General features: G+C 48.1%; 2 protein-coding genes across 2 annotated transcripts; both read right to left on the minus strand.

Annotated features, from left to right (window-relative positions):
• Positions 1-1,039: 1,039 nt before the first annotated feature.
• Positions 1,040-2,375, minus strand: LOC123107566 (bZIP transcription factor TRAB1). The gene is made up of 2 exons (XM_044529539.1): positions 1,643-2,375; positions 1,040-1,537 (listed from the first exon to the last, which is right to left on the minus strand). The coding sequence occupies exons 1-2, from the start codon at positions 2,183-2,185 to the stop codon at positions 1,466-1,468; spliced, it is 615 nt and encodes a 204-aa protein (XP_044385474.1). The 5' UTR covers positions 2,186-2,375; the 3' UTR covers positions 1,040-1,465.
• A 14,702-nt stretch (positions 2,376-17,077) lies between these two features.
• On the minus strand, positions 17,078-21,150 carry LOC123104625 (la-related protein 1B). The gene is made up of 7 exons (XM_044526504.1): positions 20,679-21,150; positions 19,790-20,540; positions 19,554-19,710; positions 19,385-19,475; positions 17,807-17,887; positions 17,617-17,688; positions 17,078-17,511 (listed from the first exon to the last, which is right to left on the minus strand). Exons 1-6 carry the CDS (start codon positions 21,012-21,014, stop codon positions 17,617-17,619), a joined length of 1,488 nt encoding a protein of 495 aa, XP_044382439.1. The 5' UTR covers positions 21,015-21,150; the 3' UTR covers positions 17,078-17,511.
• Positions 21,151-24,720: the final 3,570 nt, after the last annotated feature.

Raw genomic sequence — 24,720 nt, forward strand, 5'->3', positions numbered from 1 at the left:
TGGCATACACTCAAAACATGTGGCAAGATTTCCTTAGGCTTGCCAACTTATGGCTCTCATTTTATCGAACTAACCTTAGGCAAGCTTGACAAAAATGTGTGGCAAAGTATGGCAATGCTAGTCCTAGAACCAAACAACCCCTAAAAAGGACCAAAGAGAGTAATAACATAGTCTAGGAATATGTGTATATTACTCTCTGCTGTGGCTAGTCTCGCCGAGACCGCGCCCTGGCACGCGCTGCGGAACGTTGTGGCGTGGTCTAAGCAAACAGTAGGAGGAGGAGGAATACCTGACTTTTCTCTTGTCAACAGACAATGGGCGCGGCCATTGCTGGACTCAGCAGTTTTGTTTCGTGTTTTCAAACAAACTAATTTATTAGTAGAACGGAAAGGCCAAAGGGAGGGAGGGGAGAGAGCGACGTCGCGGCGGACTTGCGGGCTTGGCTATTCGGATAGAAAGACGGCGTCTCTTTCCGACACCGACGTGCGAACAAAGCCGGGATCGTTGGTTCTATATATACTCTTCTTCCTCCGTCCCATAATATAAAAACGTTTTTGATACTACAATAATATCAGAAACGCTCGTATATTATGAGACAGCTCATAATATAAGAACGTTTTTTACACTATAGTAATGTCAGAAACGCTCGTATATTATGAGACAGAGGGAGTAAGTGTCAACTTTGTACTACTACTCTACAATGTCTATGTGTCTACTAAAAAGAAGAGGGGAAAGGGTAAATCCCAGCACGCCGTCGTCCGTCCATGGACCACGGCCACGGCCAGGGGCCGGCGGAGAAAACAGAGCGGCTGGGGGTGGGGATGAGGTCGGCAGGCAGGCGGGCAACTTGTCACCCGAAGTGTCGTTGTTCCAGGAGGCGATAGTTGCCACATTTGTGCAGGCAGGCCGGGCTTCCCTCGGCGAGGCCGTCGCCTCCCTTTCTGCCCTAATCCCTCCCACGCGACAGCAACAGCAACACAGATCATATCATCACGGTAACTAACAACAGTAATAACAATACTAGCACTAGAACTAACAGTAAGTAAAGTAGCACCATAATATCATTAATCACCAAGTCAGCAAAACAAGAACCAGCTGCTGCCTGGCTAATCCACAACGGCTATGATTACTAGGAGTTCTACTACTGGTAGCAGCTGCCGCTGTACAGATTAAGCTGCTGAGTCTTCTTCCCTTTCCTCGCGCATTGCCACCTCTAGTTTAGCTGAGTGACCAAAAAGATTGAGACAACCCCGGCCGGCCTAGTGAAAGAAGGAAAAGGAGGAACACAATAACATCCATATGGATTTACAGGGACGATGATGGATGATCACCGTAGTAGTAGCTGGTAATAGTTACTAGTAAGTGCTAGCTACTGCAACACTCTAGCTATGTGAGTAGTAGTAGTGGCGGTGGTGGCTGGAGGAGCTGCTTGCTTCGATCTCGGCCCCTCGGGAAGGAAGAAGGATCAGAAGGGCGCCGAGAGCACCCTCTGCAGCGTCTTCCTCACCGGCACCGACACCTCCACCGAAGCCTTGAGCTGCCGCCGCCGCCGCCGCCGCGAGGGTCCATGGAGGAGAGGGACGGGTTAGGTACGGCCAGGAATGGTTCCGAGAGACGGAGAGAGCGGGGGGTGCCTGCTTACCTGGTCGTACTTGAGGCGGAGCTGCTCGTTCTCCTCGCGCAGCTGGTGCACCTCCGACTCGATCTGGGTGACGTGGGCCTGCTTGCGCGCGCGCGAGCGGGACGCCGACTCGCGGTTCTTGATCATGCGCTTCTTGCGCCGGTCCACGGGCGCGGCGGCGCCCCCGCCAGCGCCGGGGGCCCCGGGCCAGGCGGCGGCGCCGTGGCCGTAGCACATCTCGCGCTCCAGCGCGCGGCGCGCGGGGCCGGCGTCGACGGGCGCGATGCGGGGGAAGGAGGCCGCGGCAGAGGAGAAGAAGGAGGTCGGGGACGCGGCCGCATTGCGGTAGCAGCCGCCGCCCGGGTGGAACGGCGAGCCGGCGCCGACGCCGCCGGGGTGGAACGGGGAGCCGCCGCCGACGCCGGTGGCGGCGAGGAGCTGGAGGCGGGTGTTGAGGCTGAGCGCGGTGGAGATGGCTGCGGCGGAGGAGGGCGGCGGGGGCGAGGCGCTGGGGCTGGTGGTGACCGCGCCCCACAGGTCGTCGTCGTCGGCCTCCATGGCCATGGCTCGCTCTCTGGGTGGGTGGGGGTGATGTCCGTATGTATCTCAGCTTGGCTCGCTCGTGGTGGTAGTAGTAGTAGTATGGCCCCTATCTATCTATGAGTCCGCCCGGGCGGGTGCGTTTGGGGCGGCCGCTTCTTTGCCTCTTTTGGCCGAGCAGGTGGTTTCCTCGGTCTGCCTCTGCCCCTCCCTCCGTTTTTACCTCCCCGCACCCTCCCTCCCCCCTCCGTTTTTACCTCCCCGCACCCTCCCTCCCCCCTCCGTTTTTACCTCCCCGCACCCTCCCTCCCCCCTCCGTTTTTACCTCCCCGCACCCTCCCTCCCCCCTCCGTTTTTACCTCCCCGCACCCTCCCTCCCCCCTCGCTCACCAGACAGCGAGAGCTCCATCGAGCTGGTGCCTGGGCCGGCGTGGGGCTCGCTCGCTCGCTCGGTCGCACGCACCCGCCCTCACTGCTCGCTCCGTGGCCAGAGACAGCCAGTGCGCGCGCGACGAGTGCGCCGCGCGCGTGGTGTGGGCGCGAGCACTGTCGGCGAGCGCGAGGGCGAGAGGCGTCCAGGTGGCTCGCCCGGTCCCGCCGCGGGGGGGTGGGGCCCGCTCCGTCTCGCTCGCGCCCGGGCGGCCAGTGGCAGCGCGCCTGGTGGCCTGCGCCCGCGCCCTGTCGACAGCTCTGCCCGGTGTGTGTGTGCGCGCGCGTGGCACTGGTCAAACGCCACCCGGTCCCGGGCCACATGCGGTGCCGCAGCGGCCTGTGCCACTCGGCCCAATGGGGGGCGCCACTTGCTCGCTGCCTTTTTCTCTACCTGCTCTGCTCCTAGATTCACTCTAGATCATTTCCAGATCGCTACCTGTAGGTTTGCTTCCGTGGGTTATTCGTGACACTTCTTCTGTAAACGGATCGTGTGTGCGTGGCAGTGCACCAGCCGGAAGGTGCTCCTCCTGTTGCTCCTCCCGGGTAAGCAAAACGCCAGCGCTAGGCGCCGGCTGGCCGGCCGGCCCAAAACTTTGGCCGGTCAAGCGTGAGCCGTTCAGATCGACCACCCCTGGCCGTGTGAGCTGTTCCCCTTTCTTCTTCGACGCATCGGATCCCACATGCGCTGCAGGGGAGATCGCCGCCCCGCCTGTCGGACCGCTCGTGTCGCTGCCCCCCCCCTCCCCCCTCCCCCCTCTCCGCACCGTCCATCTTCATCTACATTTGCCTCCCCCTTCCCTCCTATAACACCCGTTGTCGATGGACGTGCTCGGCCATGGCTCATTGCAGCTCCTACTATGAATGGTCGTAGACGCGCAAACGCTGGCACGGAGCCTCGGCCCGCGGCGGCTGGAGCTCTCCGCCCTTGTGGCTGCAACATTGGGAGTGCAACATCTGCGTGTCGACGCTCGTTCGCCCGAGTGCACACTACCGCATCGTCATCGTCTTTTCTGGATCACCCACTTCCACATGTCGCTGTCCTAGCAAAACAACTCGTCGGTTGTAGCTTTTCAGTTTGCTGGTTGCAACAAAAAATGGTGTCACCCCGCGGTCCCCGCCGCCCAAACAGTACCACTCCATCAATGTAGCAAAAAATTCATTGATTCCAGCATCTACCGTTGTTGCTTCTGTTGGAAATATGCCCTAGAGGCAATAATAAAAGGATTATTATATTTCCTTATTCATGATAATTGTCTTTTATTCATGCTATAATTGTGTTATCCGGAAATCGTAATACATGTGTGAATACATAGACACCAACATGTCCCTAGTAAGCCTCTAGTTGGCTAGCTCGTTGATCAACAGATAGTCATGGTTTCCTGACTATGGACATTGGATGTCATTGATAACGAGATCACATCATTAGGAGAATGATGTGATGGACAAGACCCAATCCTAAACATAGCACAAGATCGTATAGTTCGTTTGCTAGAGTTTTTCCAATGTCAAGTATCTTTTCCTTAGACCATGAGATCGTATAACTTCCGGATGCCGTAGGAGTGCTTTGGGTGTACCAAACGTCACAACGTAACTGGGTGACTATAAAGGTATACTACGGGTATCTCCGAAAGTGTCTGTTGGGTTGACATGGATCAAGACTGGGATTTGTCACTCCGTATAACGGAGAGGTATCTCTGGGCCCACTCGGCAATGCATCATCATAATGAGCTCAAAGTGACCAAGTGTCTGGTCATGGGATCATGCATTACGGTACGAGTAAAGTGACTTGCCGGTAACGAGATTGAACGAGGTATTGGGATACCGACGATCGAATCTCGGGCAAGTAACGTACCGATTGACAAAGGGAATTGTATACGGGGTTGCTTGAATCCTCGACATCGTGGTTCATCCGAGATGATCATCGAGGAGCATGTGGGAGCCAACATGGGTATCCAGATCCCGCTGTTGGTTATTGACCGGAGAGCCGTCTCGGTCATGTCTACATGTCTCCTGAACCCGTAGGGACTACACACTTAAGGTTCGGTGACGCTAGGGTTGTAGAGATATGAATATGCAGTAACCCGAAAGTTGTTCGGAGTCCCGGATGAGATCTCGGATGTCACAAGGAGTTCCGGAATGGTCCGGAGGTGAAGAATTATATATAGGAAGTGCAGTTTCGGCCATCGGGAGAGTTTCGAGGTCACCGGTATTGTACCGGGACCACCGGAAGGGTCCCGGGGGTCCACCGGGTGGGGCCACCCATCCCGGAGGGCCCCATGGGCTAAAGTGGGGAGGGGAACCAGCCCATAGTGGGCTGGTGCGCCCCCCTTGGCCCACCCCATGCGCCTAGGGTTGGGAACCCTAGGGTGGGGGGGGCGCCCCACCTGGCTTGGGGGGCACTCCACCCCTTGGACGCCGCCCCCCCAGGAGATCCCATCTCCTAGGGCCGGCGCACCCCCTAGGGGGCTATATAAAGGGGGGAGGGAGGGGCAGCCGCACCCTTGAGTCTTGGCGCCTCCCTCTCCCCCGCTACACCTCTCCCTCTCGCAGAAGAACGGCGAAGTCCTGCTGCGGTGACTGCTGCATCCACCACCACGCCGTCGTGCTGCTGGATCTTCATCAACCTCTCCTCCCCCCTTGCTGGATCAAGAAGGAGGAGACGTCACGTTGACCGTACGTGTGTTGAACACGGAGGTGTCGTCCGTTCGGCGCTAGGATCTCCGGTGATTTGGATCACGTCGAGTACGACTTCCTCATCCCCGTTCTTTGAATGCTTACGCGCGTGATCTACAAAGGTATGTAGATGCAATCCGATCACTCGTTGCTAGATGAACTCATAGATGGATCTTGGTGAAACCGTAGGAAAATTTTTGTTTTCTACAACGTTCCCCAACAGTGGCATCATGAGCTAGGTCTATGCGTAGTTCTCTTTGCACGAGTAGAACACAATTTGTTGTGGGCATAGATGTTGTCAACTTTCTTGCCGCTACTAGTCTTATTTTGCTTCAGCAGTATTGTGGGATGAAGCGGCCCGGACCAACCTTACACGTACGCTTACGTGAGACCGGTTCCACCGACTGACATGCACTAGTTGCATAAGGTGGCTGGCGGGTGTCTATCTCTCCCACTTTAGTTGGAGCGGATTCGATGAAAAGGGTCCTTATGAAGGGTAAATAGAAGTTGAAAAATCACGTTGTGGCTTTCACATAGGTAAGAAAACGTTCTTGCTAGAACTCTATTGCAGCCACGTAAAACTTGCAACAACAATTAGAGGACTTCTAACTTGTTTTTGCAGCAAGTGTTTTGTGATGTGATATGGCCAAAGTTGTGATGAATGATGAATGATATTTATGTGATGTATGAGATGTTCATGCTATTTTAATAGGAATCACGACTTGCATGTCGATGAGTATGAGAACCGGCAGGAGCCATAGGAGTTGTCTTTATTTTTTGTATGACCTGCGTGTCATTGAGAAACGCCATGTAAATTACTTTACTTTATTGCTAAACGTGCTAGCCATAGTAGTAGAAGTAATAGTTGGCGAGCAACTTCATGGAGACACGATGATGGAGATCATGATGATGGAGATCATGGTGTCATGCCGGTGACAAGATGATCATGGAGCCCCAAGATGGAGATCAAAGGAGCTATGTGATATTGGCCATATCATGTCACTATTATTATTTGATTGCATGTGATGTTTATCATGTTTTTGCATCTTGTTTACTTAGAACAACGGTAGTAAATAAGATGATCCCTCATAATAATTTCAAGAAAGTGTTCCCCCTAACTGTGCACCGTTGCGACAGTTCATTGTTTCGAAGCACCACGTGATGATCGGGTGTGATAGATTCCAACGTTCACATACAACGGGTGTAAGACAGATTTACACATGCAAACACTTAGGTTGACTTGACGAGCCTAGCATGTACAGACATGGCCTCGGAACACAGAAGACCGAAAGGTCGAGCATGAGTCGTATAGAAGATACGATCAACATGAAGATGTTCACCGATGTTGACTAGTCCGTCTCACGTGATGATCGGACACGGCCTAGTTAACTCGGATCATGTTATACTTAGATGACTGGAGGGATGTCTATCTGAGTGGGAGTTCATTGAATAATTTGATTTAGATGAACTTAATTATCATGAACTTAGTCTAAAATCTTTACAACATGTATTGTAGATCAAATGGCCAACGTTGTCCTCAACTTCAACGCGTTCCTAGAGAAAACCAAGCTGAAAGACGATGGCAGCAACTATACGGACTGGGTCCGGAACCTGAGGATCATCCTCATAGCTGCCAAGAAAGATTATGTCCTACAAGCACCGCTAGGTGAAGCACCTTCTCTCCCTGCAGAACAAGATGTTATGAACGCTTGGCAGACACGTACCGATGATTACTCCCTCGTTCAGTGCGGCATGCTTTACAGCTTAGAGCCGAGGCTCCAAAAGCGTTTTGAGAGACACGGAGCATATGAGATGTTCGAAGAGCTGAAAATGGTTTTTCAAACTCATGCCCGGGTCGAGAGATATGAAGTCTCCGACAAGTTCTTCAATTGTAAGATGGAGGAAAACAGTTCTGTCAGTGAGCACATAGTCACTATGTCTGGGTTACATAACCGCTTGACTCAGCTGGGAGTTAATCTCCCGGATGACGCAGTCATTGACAGAATCCTTCAGTCGCTTCCACCGAGCTACAAGAGCTTTGTGATGAACTTCAATATGCAGGGGATGGAAAAGACCATTCCTGAAGTATTTGCAATGCTGAAATCAGCAGAGGTAGAAGTCAAAAAGGAACATCAAGTGTTGATGATGAATAAAACCACTAAGTTCAAGAAAGGCAAGGGTAAGAAGAACTTCAAGAAGGACGTCAAGGGAGTTGCCGTTCCCGGCAAGCAAGCTGCCGGGAAGAAGCCAAAGAATGGACGCAAGCCCGAGACTGAGTGTTTTTATTGCAAGGGAAGTGATCATTGGAAGCGGAGCTGCCCCAAATACTTAGCGAACAAGAAGGCCGGCATCACGAAAGGTATATGTGATATACATGTAATTGATGTGTACCTTACCAGTACTCGTAGTAGCTCCTGGGTATTTGATACCGGTGCGGTTGCTCACATTTGTAACTCAAAGCAGGAGCTGCGGAATAAGCGGAGACTGGCGAAGGACGAGGTGACGATGCGTGTCAGGAATGGTTCCAAGGTCGATGTGATCGCCGTCGGCACGCTACCTCTACATTTACCTACGGGATTAGTTTTAAACCTCAATAATTGTTATTTAGTGCCAGCTTTGAGCATGAACATTGTATCAGGATCTCGTTTAATTCGAGATGGCTACTCATTTAAATCCGAGAATAATGGTTGTTCTATTTATATGAGAGATATGTTTTATGGTCATGCTCCGATGGTGAATGGTTTATTCTTAATGAATCTCGAGCATAATGCTACACATATTCATAGTGTGAGTACCAAAAGATGTAAGGTTGATAATGATAGTCCCACATACTTGTGGCACTGCCGCCTTGGTCACATAGGTGTCAAACGCATGAAGAAGCTCCATGCAGATGGACTTTTAGAGTCTCTTGATTACGAATCATTTGACACATGCGAACCATGCCTCATGGGTAAAATGACCAAGACTCCGTTCTCAGGAACAATGGAGCAAGCAACCAACTTATTGGAAATCATACATACTGATGTGTGCGGTCCAATGAGTGTTGAGGCTCGCGGTGGTTATCGTTATGTTCTCACCTCACTGATGACTTGAGTAGATATGGGTATGTCTACTTAATGAAACACAAGTCTGAGACCTTTGAAAGGTTCAAGGAATTTCAGAGTGAGGTTGAGAATCAACGTGACAGGAAAATCAAGTTCCTACGATCAGATCGTGGAGGAGAATACTTGAGTCACGAATTTGGCACACACTTAAGAAAATATGGAATAGTTTCACAACTCACGCCGCCTGGAACACCTCAGCGTAATGGTGTGTCCGAACGTTGTAATCGCACTCTATTAGATATGGTGCGATCTATGATGTCTCTTACCGATTTACCGCTATCATTTTGGGGCTATACTTTAGAGACTGTCGCATTCACTTTAAATAGGGCTCCGTCGAAATCCGTTGAGAAGACACCGTATGAATTATGGTTTGGGAAGAAACCTAAGCTATCGTTTCTAAAAGTTTGGGGATGCGATGCTTATGTCAAGAAACTTCAACCTGAAAAGCTCGAACCCAAGTCGGAAAAATGCGTCTTCATAGGATACCCTAAAGAAACTATCGGGTATACCTTCTACCTCAGATCTGAAGGCAAGATCTTTGTTGCCAAGAATGGATCCTTTCTAGAGAAGGAGTTTCTCTCAAAAGAAGTAAGTGGGAGGAAAGTAGAACTTGATGAAGTATTACCTCTTGAACCAGAAAATGGCGCAACTCAAGAAAATGTTCCTGAGGTGCCTGCACAGACTAGAGAGGAAGTTAATGATGATGATCATGAAACTTCAGATCAAGTTGCTACTAAACTTCGTAGGTCCACAAGGACACGTTCCGCACCAGAGTGGTACGGCAACCCTGTCTTGAAAATCATGTTGTTAGACAACGGTGAACCTTCGAACTATGAAGAAGCGATGGCGGGCCCAGATTCCAACAAATGGCTTGAAGCCATGCAATCCGAGATAGGATCCATGTATGAAAACAAAGTATGGACTTTGACAGACTTGCCCGATGATCGGCGAGCGATAGAAAACAAATGGATCTTTAAGAAGAAGACGGACGCGGATGGTAATGTTACCATCTATAAAGCTCGACTTGTCGCTAAGGGTTATCGGCAAGTTCAAGGGGTTGACTACGATGAGACTTTCTCACCGGTAGCGAAGCTGAAGTCCGTCCGAATCATGTTAGCAATTGCCGCATTCTATGATTATGAGATATGGCAAATGGACGTCAAAACGGAATTCCTTAATGGTTTCCTTAAGGAAGAATTGTATATGATGCAGCCGGAAGGTTTTGTCGATCCTAAGAATGCTGACAAGGTGTGCAAGCTCCAATGCTCGATTTATGGGCTGGTGCAAGCATCTCGGAGTTGGAACATTTGCTTTGATGAGATGATCAAAGCGTTTGGGTTTATGCAGACTTATGGAGAAGCCTGCTTTTACAAGAAAGTGAGTGGGAGCTCTGTGGCATTTCTCATATTATATGTAGATGACATACTTTTGATGGGAAATGATATAGAGCTTTTGGACAGCATTAAGGCCTACTTGAATAAGAGTTTTTCAATGAAGGACCTTGGAGAAACTGCTTATATATTAGGCATCAAGATCTATAGAGATAGATCAAGACGCCTCATAGGTCTTTCACAAAGCACATACCTTGATAAGATATTGAAGAAGTTCAATATGGATCAGTCTAAGAAGGGGTTCTTGCCTGTGTTGCAAGGTGTGAAATTGAGCTCAGCTCAATGTCCGACCATGGCAGAAGATACAGAAGAGATGAGTGTCATCCCCTATGCCTCAGCCATAGGTTCTATTATGTATGACATGCTGTGTACCAGACCTGATGTAAACCTTGCCGTAAGTTTGATAGGTAGGTACCAAAGTAATCCCAGCAAGGAACACTGGACAGCGGTCAAGAATATCCTGAAGTACCTGAAAAGGACTAAGGAAATGTTTCTCGTTTATGGAGGTGACGAAGAGCTCGTCATAAAGGGTTACGTCGACGCTAGCTTCGATACAGATCTGGATGACTCTAAGTCACAAACCGGATACGTGTATATTTTGAATGGTGGGACAGTAAGCTGGTGCAGTTGCAAGCAGAGCGTCGTGGCGGGATCTACATGTGAAGCGGAGTACATGGCAGCCTCGGAGGCAGCGCATGAAGCAATTTGGATGAAGGAGTTCATCACCGACCTAGGAGTCATACCCAATGCGTCGGGGCCAATCAAACTCTTCTGTGACAACACTGGAGCTATTGCACTTGCCAAGGAGCCCAGGTTTCACAAGAAGACCAGGCACATCAAGCATCGCTTCAACTCCATTCGTGAAAATGTTCAAGATGGAGACATAGATATTTGTAAAGTACATACGGACCTGAATGTAGCAGATCCGTTGAGTAAACCTCTCCCTAGAGCAAAACATGATCAACACCAGAATTCCATGGGTGTTCGACTCATCACAATGTAACTAGATTATTGACTCTAGTGCAAGTGGGAGGCTGTTGGAAATATGCCCTAGAGGCAATAATAAAAGGATTATTATATTTCCTTGTTCATGATAATTGTCTTTTATTCATGCTATAATTGTGTTATCCGGAAATCGTAATACATGTGTGAATACATAGACACCAACATGTCCCTAGTAAGCCTCTAGTTGGCTAGCTCGTTGATCAACAGATAGTCATGGTTTCCTGACTATGGACATTGGATGTCATTGATAACGAGATCACATCATTAGGAGAATGATGTGATGGACAAGACCCAATCCTAAACATAGCACAAGATCGTATAGTTCGTTTGCTAGAGTTTTTCCAATGTCAAGTATCTTTTCCTTCGACCATGAGATCGTATAACTCCCGGATGCCGTAGGAGTGCTTTGGGTGTACCAAACGTCACAACGTAACCGGGTGACTATAAAGGTATACTACGGGTATCTCCGAAAGTGTTTGTTGGGTTGACACGGATCAAGACTGGGATTTTTCACTCCGTATAACGGAGAGGTATCTCTGGGCCCACTCGGTAATGCATCATCATAATGAGCTCAAAGTGACCAAGTGTCTGGTCATGGGATCATGCATTACGGTACGAGTAAAGTGACTTGCCGGTAACGAGACTGAACGAGGTATTGGGATACCGATGATCGAATCTCGGGCAAGTAACGTACCGATTGACAAAGGGAATTATATACGGGGTTGCTTGAATCCTCGACATCGTGGTTCATCCGATGAGATCATCGAGGAGCATGTGGGAGCCAACATGGGTATCCAGATCCCGCTGTTGGTTATTGACCGGAGAGCCGTCTCGGTCATGTCTACATGTCTCCCGAACCCGTAGGGTCTACACACTTAAGGTTCGGTGACGCTAGGGTTGTAGAGATATGAATATGCAGTAACCCGAAAGTTGTTCGGAGTCCCGGATGAGATCCCGGACATCACGAGGAGTTCCGGAATGGTCCGGAGGTGAAGAATTATATATAGAAAGTGCGGTTTCGGCCATCGGGAGAGTTTCGGGGTCACTGATATTGTACCGGGACCACCGGAAGGGTCCCGGGGGTCCATCGGGTGGGGCCACCCATCCCGGAGGGCCCCATGGGCTAAAGTGGGGAGAGGAACCAGCCCATAGTGGACTGGTGCGCCCCCCTTGTCCCACCCCATGCGCCTAGGGTTGGGAACCCTAGGGTGGGGGGCGCCTCACCTGGCTTGGGGGGCACTCCACCCCTTGGCCGCCGCCCCCCTAGGAGATCCCATCTCCTAGGGCCGGCGCACCCCCTAGGGGGCCTATATAAAGGGGGGAGGGAGGGGCAGCTGCACCCTTGAGTCTTGGCGCCTCCCTCTCCCCTACTACACCTCTCCCTCTCGCAGAAGAACGACGAAGCCCTGCTGCGGTGACTGCTGCATCTACCACCACGCCGTCGTGCTGCTGGATCTTCATCAACCTCTCCTCCCCCCTTGATGGATCAAGAAGGAGGAGACGTCACGCTGACCGTACGTGTGTTGAACACGAAGGTGCCGTCCGTTCGGCGCTAGGATCTCCGGTGATTTGGATCACGTCGAGTACGACTTCCTCATCCCCGTTCTTTGAATGCTTCCGCGCGTGATCTACAAAGGTATGTAGATGCAATCCGATCACTTGTTGCTAGATGAACTCATAGATGGATCTTGGTGAAACTATAGGAAAATTTTTGTTTTCTGCAACGTTCCCCAACAGCTTCCAACAAATTTGCTCACCCGTTGCAGGTATTTGTCCCTGCCAGTGGTGAGGTCGAGTTCAGCAAAAAAAAGAGTAGCCAGTTCCAGCAAAAAAATGGTAGTCGTAGCAAAAACGACCACGTCAGCAGTCTAGTTCTAGCGCGGGTCATGTGTGGTTGCAAACTTGCAACTTCCTCTTTAGCCGATTCCAGTAAAATGACACATCGGTGCCGGCAGCTGTTGGTTGCAGCTCACCTCATTGGTTATCTGGTTCCAGCACCAGTCATGTGTGGTTGCAACTTCCACTTTAGCCGGTTCCAGCAAAATGACACATCGGGTGCACACCAGTGTCGGCAGCTGTTGGTTGCAACACACCTCATTGGTTGTCTAGTTCTACCGCCGGTCATGTGTGGTTGCAACTTCCACTTTAGCCGATTCCGACAAAATGACACACCGGTGGCGGCAGTTGTTGGTTGCATCTCACCTCATTGGTTATTTGGTTCCAGCGCCGATCATGTGTGGTTCCAACTTCCTCTTTAGCCGATTCCAGCAAAATGACACACCGGCTGCACACCGGTGTCGGCAGCTGTTGGTTGCAGTACACCTCATTGGTTGTCTGGTTCCAGCGCCGGTCATATGTGGTTGCAACTTCCACTTTAGCCGATTCCGGCAAAATGACACACCGCTGTCAGCAGTTGTTGGTTGCAGCACACCTCATTGGTTGTTTGGTTCCAATACCGATAGTGTGTAGTTGCAACTTCCCCGTTAGCCGGTTCCAGCAAAATGACATGTCGGTTGCACAACGGTGGCCGGCGCGTGTTGGTTGCAGCAACGGGCTGCTGGGTCGATATTCACACATGCGGCGTGGGCGCGACCAAGTCCCCCCAGGCACCATGGCCATAGGTCACAACCTTTGTAGATGCCCCCCGTCATGTTGAAGTGTGGCGGGTTGCCTTCGTGAGCACCTATGCCCTCTGTAGAGGCTGTAGGGGAGAAAAAAAGGGACCACGACATGCACCCTTCATCGAGGCTGCAGGGGAGAAAAGGGGGTACCGCAGTCATGGAGGAGAGCTTTCATGAGCGGGGCGCATGGAGGAGGAGGCGCCCGCAGTGTGGCTGGGTTGGGTCAACGCATGTGTGGAGAATGGCTGTGAAAGAGAAAAATATCGGGAGGTTGGAGATAGAGGAAGAAGAGATAAGGTGGGGTCATTTTTCAAGACGCGCGATAAGCCTCGATCGCGTGGTTCGCATGCGAATGGCACAAGCTTCAGCCGGTCTCCCACCCAAAATCATTTACTTGCAAGTGGCCCTGTACGTGGACATAATTTCCGGTGTGTAACGGGTCCATTTTCGCCCACTCGTTTCTGTAACGGGTCCATTTTCGTCCGCTCGTTTCAGTAAACATTCAAACGCCCGAATTTTTAGCTAGCCAATATCAAATCCAATACGAAGGGTCTAATTTAAACATCCGAACGCAATGTAAGGAAAAGTGTTGCACTTTAGACATGTTTCAAGCGACTTTGAGAACCTTAACCACCGGTTTTCACTTAAACTTCTAGATTATGAACCTGATTGTAATTTTGCTGATTATTCTACATATGTTGCCACAGAAACTAGGGCGTGTTTGATAGTCTGTATTTTTTCAGAGTCATTACATTTGTGACGGAGTTGGGTCTGGCTAACTAAATACACATCAAAATCAATGTTCCGCATATAGTTTGGTAGGCTATTGATGACCCAGAAGTATAAGGGTTCTATCATAGGCCTTTTGGTCATCACGTCGCTTGCTCGGTAGCTCGCCATCACGGATTTTTTTCAAGACGCTCACACATTTGTTTGGGCTTTTTCTCTTCTTTCGTTGTTGCTTTGCTGTGAAATGAGAAAAATGTCCATGGGTTTAAGAAATCAGGAATTTACAAAAATTCATGATTCTGAAAAAATGTTCACCAATTTACAAAAATGTACACGGGCATAAAACACTTCATGGAATAAAAACATGTTCGTGCATTGGAAAAATTTCACAAATTCAAAAAATTGGTCGCAAATTTGAAAGAACATCATGAACTTAAAATTGTTTGCGGATTTTAAAAAAACTTCATGCATTCATAAATTGTTGATGCATTTGAAAAAATCACCAATTTGAAAGAACTTCACTAATTTGAAAATTGACCATGGATTTTTATGAATTTGAAAATTTTCCATGGATTCATAAAATGTTCACGTATTCAAAAAATGTTCGCAAATTTGAAAATAGTTTGGGGATTTTAAAAACTTCATGCATTTGATAAATTGTTCGCAAATTCGAATTTTTTTTGTGCATTTGAAGTAATTTCATGAAATTGAAAATTTCCGCGAATTTGGACACTGTTTGCGTATTTGAAAAAACTACACAAAGTTAAAAAAACAAAGAAGAAATCGAGGAAACGGAAAGCAAAAGGCGTTTGGAAGCTTCTAGAAGCTTCACAATATCGGCTGGAGAAAGTTTCCCATAAACCTGAAACGCAATCTCTAGATGGGCTGGCCAAATATCCACAAACAGGTAAGCCATGGGCGAGACCTCCTAATTGGCATCTTTAGCGCCAGCTAGGGAAGTGGCGCACACCCTCTAGCTTAGCAGGCCGCCGCCCATAGCGCACACACGCTTCTCTCGCCTCGCTCGCTTTATTTTTCTCCTCGCTAGCGCATTGACAGTTGACAACGATAGTTAATCGTTGATGTTAGCATTGGCCATTGACTCTTAAACTCGTGAATTAGAATCACAAATTCTAAAAAGTTTGTCAATTTGAAAAAAGTTTGTGAATTCGAACAAACTCACAAATTTGAAAAAGTTCACGATTTGGAAAAAAAATCATGAATTCAAAAAAAAATTCACAAAAATGAAAAAGTTCATGCATTAAAAAAGATTCACGAACTTAAAAAAACAAAAAATTGAGAAAAGTTCATAAAAAAGCAAGACTTGAAAAAGTTCGTAATTTTAAAAAATCACAAAAATGAAAGAAAGTTCACGAATTTTAAATAGTACAAATTATTTAAAAGAATCCTAATTTGGAAAAAGTTCATGAAAAATTGAGAAAAAATCGGAAATTTTCGAAAAATCACAATTTAAAACAATTGGCAAATTTGTTGAAAGTTTACGATTTTGATAAAACCAGAAAATAAAAAAAGAAAGAAAAAGGAAAAAATAAAATGGAAACAAAATGAGAAAACAGAAAACACTGTGCTGGGTAAAAAGCCGTTGAAAACCGCCTAGAGAAAAACAGTCAGAACATTCATGGGAAGGTTTCCGAAAAAATAGGTGGAAAAAAGGACTTACATGGGTCGGTCCATGGAGATAGACAGTATTGTGGTGCGCCGGTGTTGAAAACCACTATAACCTGCGCATAAGGCGTCGAATAGGAGTTGAAGCTATATGCGCTGAAATAGGAAACAACTCCTGTGTATATGCAAGATGATTAATTAAGGTTACCTCTTGCAAAGGTCATTCGCACCTTCTCAGGTGTTGACAAGTGGTGCATTGCATGCACGCCACTTATTGCGATATGAGAGTTTCATTTTTTTTCGTCAATTCGTTCGTTCAAACGTTTAATCTCTTGAACCATGCATCAAATCCTAAACCGTTTTCGCTGTTGGATTTGTCACATCGTGGTCTATGAAACTAGATTTCATGTTAATAGATTTCGATAATCTTGAGAAAAATTTTTATAACCGAAAGCATGTTCCTTTTTACTCTTTTTTTTTCTCTTCGAGGGGCACACCTATGCTTCTCGCACAAACAAATTTGTGTCTCCACGAGAAGCAAATATGTGCCTCTTTTGAAAGCAAAAGAAATGTGTTTATTTTCCTTTTCTGAGAGGCAGAACTGTGCCTCTCAGAGATGCAAATCTACGCCTCTCATGAAAGAAAAATAACGTGTTTTTCTTTTCTTTACCAAGATGCACAACCTCTTGCGAAAGCAAATTTCTGGCTTCACGAGAAGCAAAAAAAACTTTGTTTTTTTTCTAGAATCACAACTGTGCCTTTTGCGGTAGAAAATATGTGCCTCTTATAGAAGCAATTTTTTTTATTTTTCGAGAGGCACAACTACGCCTACACGAGAAGCAAAGTTGTGACTTTCGTGCAAGAAACGGAAACACGTTTCCTATGCGTGTCTTCTGAAGAAAAAATCAAAATTTTCCCAAAAAACTAGGTAAAGTCGCTAGGGCTACCCCTTAATTAATTGCGCTACGGGTGCCCCTTAATCTTTTTTTTTCTTTGAGAATCTGCCCCTTAAATTTTTTTGAGGGGTTGCGCCTTAATCTTTTTGAGTGCCCCTTAATAAATTGCTCTCATATGTCCAACAGAGTCCATTGCTAACTGGGCCTATCCTGAGTTATACTTGGATCATAAGTAATCGCAATAAATTGTACGTACTGTTGTTTCACTCGATTCGCACCGCTGATACCCAACAGGCCCGTAGAGGTTGCAAACTGAAAAACAGCATTCACATTTCCTGTTTCCGTATGCACGCTGGAGATGAAAATGAAAAGAAAGAATATAATCCACGGCCATTCTCAACACTACAGAATATAAGGACAATGTCCCTGCGGCTGCATCAAACACTAACTGTAAGCCCAATGATACAAAAGAACAAACTGGTGTATGCACCAAAATTTAATACAGTAGGGAAATCCTGTGAGATAAACCCCATATATCATCCACAACAATCCTCAGGACGCATCATCCATGGCAACAAGGGAACGACAATTTCTTTTCAGACAACTATACAGCCAAAAGAAAAAAAGGATTTGCACTTCTGGGATTTATTTCCTATTTATTGCTGTGTTTGCCCCCTTACTGCTTTGTAATGCGCTTTTCAAGTGCAGCCATCATGTCCGACCTAGACAAACAAAATCGTCCGACTCTGGAAATGTAACCCCGCTGTACATACATGGTCCATCTATCACGGGATATCCTGCCCGTAATCAAACAGACGATCTCTTCTAATCGCTTCTCCAGCAATAACAAGCAGTTTTGTTTCATCACGGAACCTGAAGAAAATACTTGTGTTAGTACCTAAAGTACAGTTCGATCGGCAACCAAAAAGCTCAACGAGTGAGGCTACTGTGTGGAGGAACTGGAAATCTGGTACCAACCTAATTTGAAGGTGGTGGGCCTCGGTGGAGTAACCATGCTGCCCAATCATTGCGTCTTCGGACATTATTTCCCTGTGGGCACACCAGTGGTAAATCATGCAGGCATATGACATGTCAGATGTGCCAGATCATGATCATTACAACAATCACTAGAATGGAAAGATAAAATGTAAAGCCAGTGTCGACGTACCTGCACTTCCAACAACTCAGAGCCTCGGATAGAATCTAGTATATAGTTGGTATCTATTCCCAACATTGTGAACCTGGTCAACTGCGAGAAAACAAACCCAGATCATTACATATATTGATATACACAATCAAAACCGCCGGTGTGACGAGTAAAATGAGGTCACCAATATACGACTTCAATGCTAGTTGGTGATACATCAAGGTAATCCGCCATTGTGAAGTATTCATTTCGCAAAAGGGGTTAAATTTGCATTTGCTAGATGCTAAATGAAATATGGTAACCTGGGAGGCTTAAGTGTTCATTTCTTAGAATAATAGAGGACTAAAAACTAGGGACACAGAAATTACTAGTAGATTCTTAGATGCAATATGGCAACCTTGGTGGACCTAAGTGCTGAATGTACTCTAAGCAATCCTATAATCTCCTAACATAAATGCATTTTACAAAGGAAAAACAGAGTTTTTAAAAACAAATGAAAACAAAAATAAAGAGTTGTCAAACACTAAGAGAACAATGCAAAGATGCTCCAGGGGTACAGCCATGTACTATTAGGGACTGCCTGTCAACAGCTAAAACCTTCCTCCAAAGCACCAGCTTCAGTTCCGTACTCCCACCACTTTCTTGGTTTATAATCTTGAGGATAAATTTGGGCATAGTTATATTTAGGTGAACTCTCAACCCTAGAAGTCATCATTGAAGTATTAATGGATGGCTATATTTTGAATAACAATACCGATTTGGTCATTTCACCGATTTGGTCATTTCACCTACAAAGAAAGTGCTACTCAAATGCAAATGTCACTCGTAATAATATTTTGCAAAACAGCCCTAAATTTTAACTTGGAAAGAAGGTAACCAGCAAGAAGGTTAAAACTGAGACAAAGTTGGTATGCAAAAAATACTAATCAAACTCACGTTTGTAGAATCTGTAATTTTTCACAACTACTGTTGGCAATGTTAACATATTAGAACCAAATGATATTTCTTCGAGAAGAGAACAACTGAGCTCGAGTAATGTAGCAAATCTACCGTAGAAGCACTACCAAACAAGTTAGTATACTTTTAAATAAAATTTCCAAAATATGAAATGTTAGAACAAATTAAATTTCTGTGATGCACACGAGATTAAGAGTTGTAATTTAGTACTTACAAGTATCTTCTATTGTCTTGCCCAACAAAATGGCAGCGATCTCATTTTATAATTTTGTCACATTTATAGCAACCACAAAGAACATCTGTAGTGTCATGCCTTGAATTAGGCAAAATGTGAACCCCCCCCCCCCACCTCCACCACGCACAGAAAGAGCCGCAAGTAATACGTAGACAGGTAAATGCAGATACAATCTTGTCGTTTACGAAACAAACTCATAAACTCATGTCGTCCGTAGAATACAGTGTACTAAATACATTTCCAAGTTCTGGTCATGCAACATAAGTTATATATAATATGTGAAAGTACAATCAGCAGAGGTACCACACTAGCATTCAACCTGTCATCAAAGAGATTTAGAACAACACATAGGCTACATCTTGATTTGACATGAAAAAAGGGAATCAGATGAGAATTAAAAAACAGACCATAGGAAATGAAGCGATTAGATCAATAGGCACCCATCCTTGATTATCCATACGTTCCCTCAAGTATGTGTCGTGGCAAAGATTATTAGTGCTAACAAGAAAAGAAATAAAACAAACAATTAGCATAAAAGACACTAACTCCTCAAGAATTTTCAAATAGATTCAGTACCTAAAATAGTGCTCGATCTGCAGCTGAATGTCACGTTGGAGATTAATTTGATCTTGCTGAAACGCCAATGGCTGCATTGGCGGCCGGATAAGATGCATGTTTTGAAACTGCTGCTCAACTTGTGTGACATAGTAAGGATAGGAGCCTTGTAAATCGGCTGCAGATTGCCACACCAACCACATTACATCAAAAAGAAGAATTTGAATCAAAGGATGACACGGAATGAACTGACTTACCAGGATACGGAATGGGTTGAACATATGGCACAAAAGGTTGTGGCACCATGAAATGGGCAGCAGCAGGTGATGGCGGTGGTGGTCGTTGAAATGGTCCAGGCTGGTAGTAGCCCGGCTGCTGCTGCTGCACTGGCAATGCACGGGAATAGTTCCTTGGTGAGAAATTACTCCCTCTTTCATGGTCACGGCGATTCCGACCACCACGAGCACCAAAGCCATTACTATTACCACTACCATGTCGGGCATTATTGTTCCAGTGGCCGCTGCCACTACCGCCGTTATATCTGTTGCCCCCATCACCACTGCCGGTGGCATTGTTGTAGCTGCCACCACCACGACCGTTGCCATTCCAATTGTTACTGCCGAACACTCTCCTACTATTGTCAATACCACTGCCACCAATGGCGCCGCTATGAACACTAGAGTTCAAGTTGCTGCCACCATTAAGACCCCCATCATTCCAGTTACCGTCACCACCACTGCTGCTGTTCCCATCACTACTGTAATTACCAGTGCTCTGGCTATGAGTGCTCACATTGCCACCGCCGCCCTCTCCATTGTTACCACCGTTACTGCCACCATGCCGAACTAAAATTGGCTGGCCTGTGCTGCTGTTCTGTGGCGGCGAGGCCGTGGTGGTGGCAGTGGGAGGAGGAGAAGTAGAGGCAGAGCCTGGACTTGAGGCAGTGGAGATCAGAGTAGAAACTGACTGTGGCTGCGGCAGCGGCACCAGTGGCACAATCGGATCCTCCTGATTTCATCCACAGATTCATTCGTCAGACACCCAAAAAAATTCATCAGGTTTTGCTGAAAAAAAAATTCTAAATACGGGAGATGGCTTCCTAGATACATCAGCAGTAGACGTGTGTTGATCGCGAGATTCAGTTACCGGCGCGGAGGGGGCGGAGCCGTCGGAGAGGGACTTGAGGGAGTCGGAGGAGGAGGACTTGGGCCAGGCCCGCGCGGCCGTGTCGGCGAGCGCCGGCCACGACTCGTCGCCGCCCATGATGCCGCCGACGGGTGCCGGGGGCGGCGGCGGCACGTTCCACGCCGTCTTCCTCGCCGCCGCATTGCCGGGATCGGCCCCCTCCGCCTGCGCGGCCGGATCGCGCGGGTTCTCCCGCGACGGGGCCTGGGGCGGCGGCGGCGCGGCGATCACCGTCGGCGCCGGGGCGGCGCTGGCCGCCGGTTGCGTGGGCGCGGCGCCTCCAGCGGCCGGCGACATGGCGGGGCGAGGCGGGGCACGGGGGCTGGAGTTCCGGGGGAGAGGTTTTGGATTGCGATTTAATCGGGAACGGAGGAGACGAGGGGGAGGCTGCAGGCAGGGTGGAGGGGACAGGCAGAGGCTGGAGAGGGGAGGAGTAGGGGGGAGGGGGTGGAGATGGAATGGAGCCGGAGGGGAGGGGAGGAGCGGCGGCGGTGGAGGGGTAGGTGGGAAGTTCTAGGGCAACCCGCGGGGCATTTCCGGGAAAAGGCACGCCCTCCCCTCCCCAGGACAGAATGATTTTGTTGTGCGTATTTCCCAACTGTCGCCGCCGCGCTGCTCCTAAACAGACAATGGCCGCCTGTCAAAAAAAAAAAAAACAGACAATGGCCGTGCTAAGACTGACACATCACACATGTTACCAGCTTATTTTTACTTATAAATTTCAAAAAATATCTACTCCCTCTTTTAAATATAAGTCATTTTAGAGATTCCAATATAAACTACATGTGAAGCAAAACGAGTTAATATTTACAGTGCAGAATGCGTCTGTATACATCTGTATGCAGTATGTATTGAATTTTTTTAAAATATCTTTTATATTTAGAAACCGAGAAAGTGTTTTACTTGTAATAAACGAAAAAATGGAATTAGCACGTCACCTCATGTACACTGCTACTATTAGGAGGAGGAGTGCCGTACGTGCATAGGATATGTGTGCGATTTATCGGCAGCGACTCTTCACTGGTACAGTAGGAGGAGGAGTCACCTCATGTACACTGCTACTATTAGGAGGCACGCTTTGCATGACCACCCAGCGACTCTTCACTGGTACAGTAGTGTGTAGACTGGCTAACAGTTAGCTGGTCCCGGCTTCAGACCAGGAGATCGTCTCCACGCGCTGATCAATACGGTCGTGTAGTGTTGTTCGACTCTGTGTTTTGTAGTATACGTACTGTACGTGAGCAGTGAGCAGTGAGCAGCGGGGGCGCGGGGCGACGTGGAGCAGCTGCCGTTTCGTCCCACCGTGCGTGTTTGACCCTGAGTTTTGTATGCACGCCATTAACCAGCAGCACCCCAAGGCGCGCGCGCAGACTGTGGCCGCGCCCATGGCCTTCTTCTCGCCCATGCGTGATGCGTCACTGTTCTGACGGGAGAAGCTAGGACCACTTCGCCGCCCGGCACCGTAGAAAATGTAAAGAAAATTGACTGTAAACGCGTGGAGTAGTTTCCTGACGAACAAACAAAAGGGAAACTGTCACCGCTGTGGTGACTGGCTAGTGAGACGCGATAGATAGACTCCATTTTGGCACGACTACTTGCTGACACGACCCATGTTGTGGAGTCAAGGCATCGAGGCAATCGCTGCATTCACGCATGCATCCATCCATCCATCCAGTGCAGTTGCCAGCCAGCAGCAGGCTCCTTCCTTGTGGTTTCCCCCGTGCATGTCTCCTGCAGGCCGCCAGCCAGCCAGCCAGCCAGCAATTTCTAACTCAGCGTACAGCGCCTGAGAGCTAGACGCCACACTATACAGTGTAGCGCCTAGCTTCTAGGCGTTGCACTAGTGGTTGCTTTATTTTGTAGTGCAACCACTAGTGCAGCGTCTGAGAGCTAGACGCCACACTATACAGTGCAGCGCTTAATTCGTAGGCTCTGCACAATGACTTAGCAATTTTTAAGCAGTTTGGGGTGCAACGTTGGCCAGGCGTGTAGCACCTATCTGTGAGGTGTTGCATAATATAGTGTGACGCTTTCGTGTTGGGCGTCATACAAAAAGATCAGCCGTGTGAAATAGTTTCACAAGCAGTTTATTCTGTAATTTGATTTCGTCCACAGATCAAATTTATCAAATTTGCCGCGCACGTTTGCGCCGTAGATCGCTGGTTCGTGCGTGCGTGCATAGATCTACCTACCTTTTGGCTGCCGAAAGGAAGGAGCTCCTTCATTCGTAAAGCCGGAAGAAATCGGGTCAACAAAGGTAGTAGCAGCTATTTGGGCTCGATGTGATTCTTTTTTTTTTGAGGGAGGCTCGATCTGATTCCGATGCATATTCTTTTTTTTCAAAACAAGGCAAAAGAGTTCCGATGCATATTGACCGGCGTATCAGACGCTTGCATCGGCATAGCCACGTACAGTAGTAGCTACTCCCTCTTTCCATCTATATAGGGCCTAATGCGTTTTTTAAGACCATCTTTGACTATTGACAAGATTAATAGTACATCACATGCCCAATGTGAAAATTATATCATTGAAATCTTCTTTCACACATGAATTTAACTGTGTGCTTTGTGTAACTTGCATGTCATATATTATTGCTTTAATATTTGATCAAAGTTAGCCTCGAAAAACACATTAGACCCTATATAGATGAAAGGAGGAAGTAGCTTCTTTCACGTCTGCATGCACTAGCCTTGTCACCTGGTTCCAGGTTTTGAACAGAAAGTCGCTGTCTGTCTCGACCTTGTCCCGCCATCACCGAGGTCAGGTCTGCCGTGCACGTGCGGCAGGGTCATTCCAGGCGTCGGCGCGTCGCATGCATGCATGCATGCTCGTCTCACGCTGGCACGTACCGTAAAATGAGGCCGTAATCCGGGCCGGGACGTAGTTCCAAGTTGGCACGACTCCTGGCCTTTTGGGTTGCATGCCAAGCACTGCCCCGGCCAGCAGCAAGTTCCCCGCTGTTTCGTCCGTGTCTGCCCCCTTGCCGACCGCCAGTAGACATTTGTTTTCTTCACAACCCTGGACACCGACCGATCGAAAGGTCCAGGAAATCAGCAGTATAAACATAGGTCTCCGCCACCCCTAAAAAGAACATAGGTCTCCGCGTGCCTGGATGATCTTCGACCCCGGATCGGTCGGAATTTTGTTCGATTCGTTGTAGATAGATACGCACACGCTGGGTCGGTGGGCCGGTTCGTGCGTGGGTGCGTGCGTGCGTGCATGCGGAAAGGGGAGAGGGGGGAAAGAGGAAAGGCCACCAGGTCGGTCGGGTCGGGTCGGGTCAACAAAAGTGGTTGGATTCGATCTGATTCAGATTTCAGAGCCCCGGCCCCGGGTGGAGGCGCCGCTCTGTCTTGATCTGGACGTTATTTTCAGGTGGCGATGGCGTGCCGGGTGCGCGCGCTGCCCCCCCCCCCCCCCCCCCCCGCCCCATGCCGCCGCGCCTTTCAGTTCGTTGGCGACAAAGTTGCTCAGTTTTCTTCGTCACTTCTTCCCAGGAAACGAACGGATGGATGGATCGCACGGGCACGGGCCGACCGGGGAACTCGCTTTGGTTGACCAAAGCCAGCCAGCCCGCCCACGCGCCCATGCTGCCATCGCCTGCCTGCATGGATTCTTCGTACGAACCATCTCTTCTTCGTTACCTACACGTTTTCTCTCTCGATCGATCGCTACGCTACCTAGCAGTGATAAGGGGTCGACATCGGCAGAAGCAATGCTTCAGTATCAGTACCTAGCGAGTGATTGACAAAAAACTACCACTTTAGAAGTTCGCGTCCCACAGAACTACTATTGGCGGCGGCGGCAGGTACGACCTAGTTTTTTGCATGGTTGTGAGATTCAGAGATTCAGAGGTTCAGAGAATCGGTAATTTAGGCTAGTTTTTGCATGGTTAGATTCAGTTATGGTCATCTTGGAAATTGTTAGTATTGTGCATACTTTGTTGTGTAAGAAACTGAAAAAAGCAGTTTGACAGAAACTCAATATTGTGCCTACTTAGGTT

Source organism: Triticum aestivum, chromosome 5A (genome assembly GCF_018294505.1).
Source record: "Triticum aestivum cultivar Chinese Spring chromosome 5A, IWGSC CS RefSeq v2.1, whole genome shotgun sequence".
NCBI lineage: Eukaryota > Viridiplantae > Streptophyta > Magnoliopsida > Poales > Poaceae > Triticum > Triticum aestivum.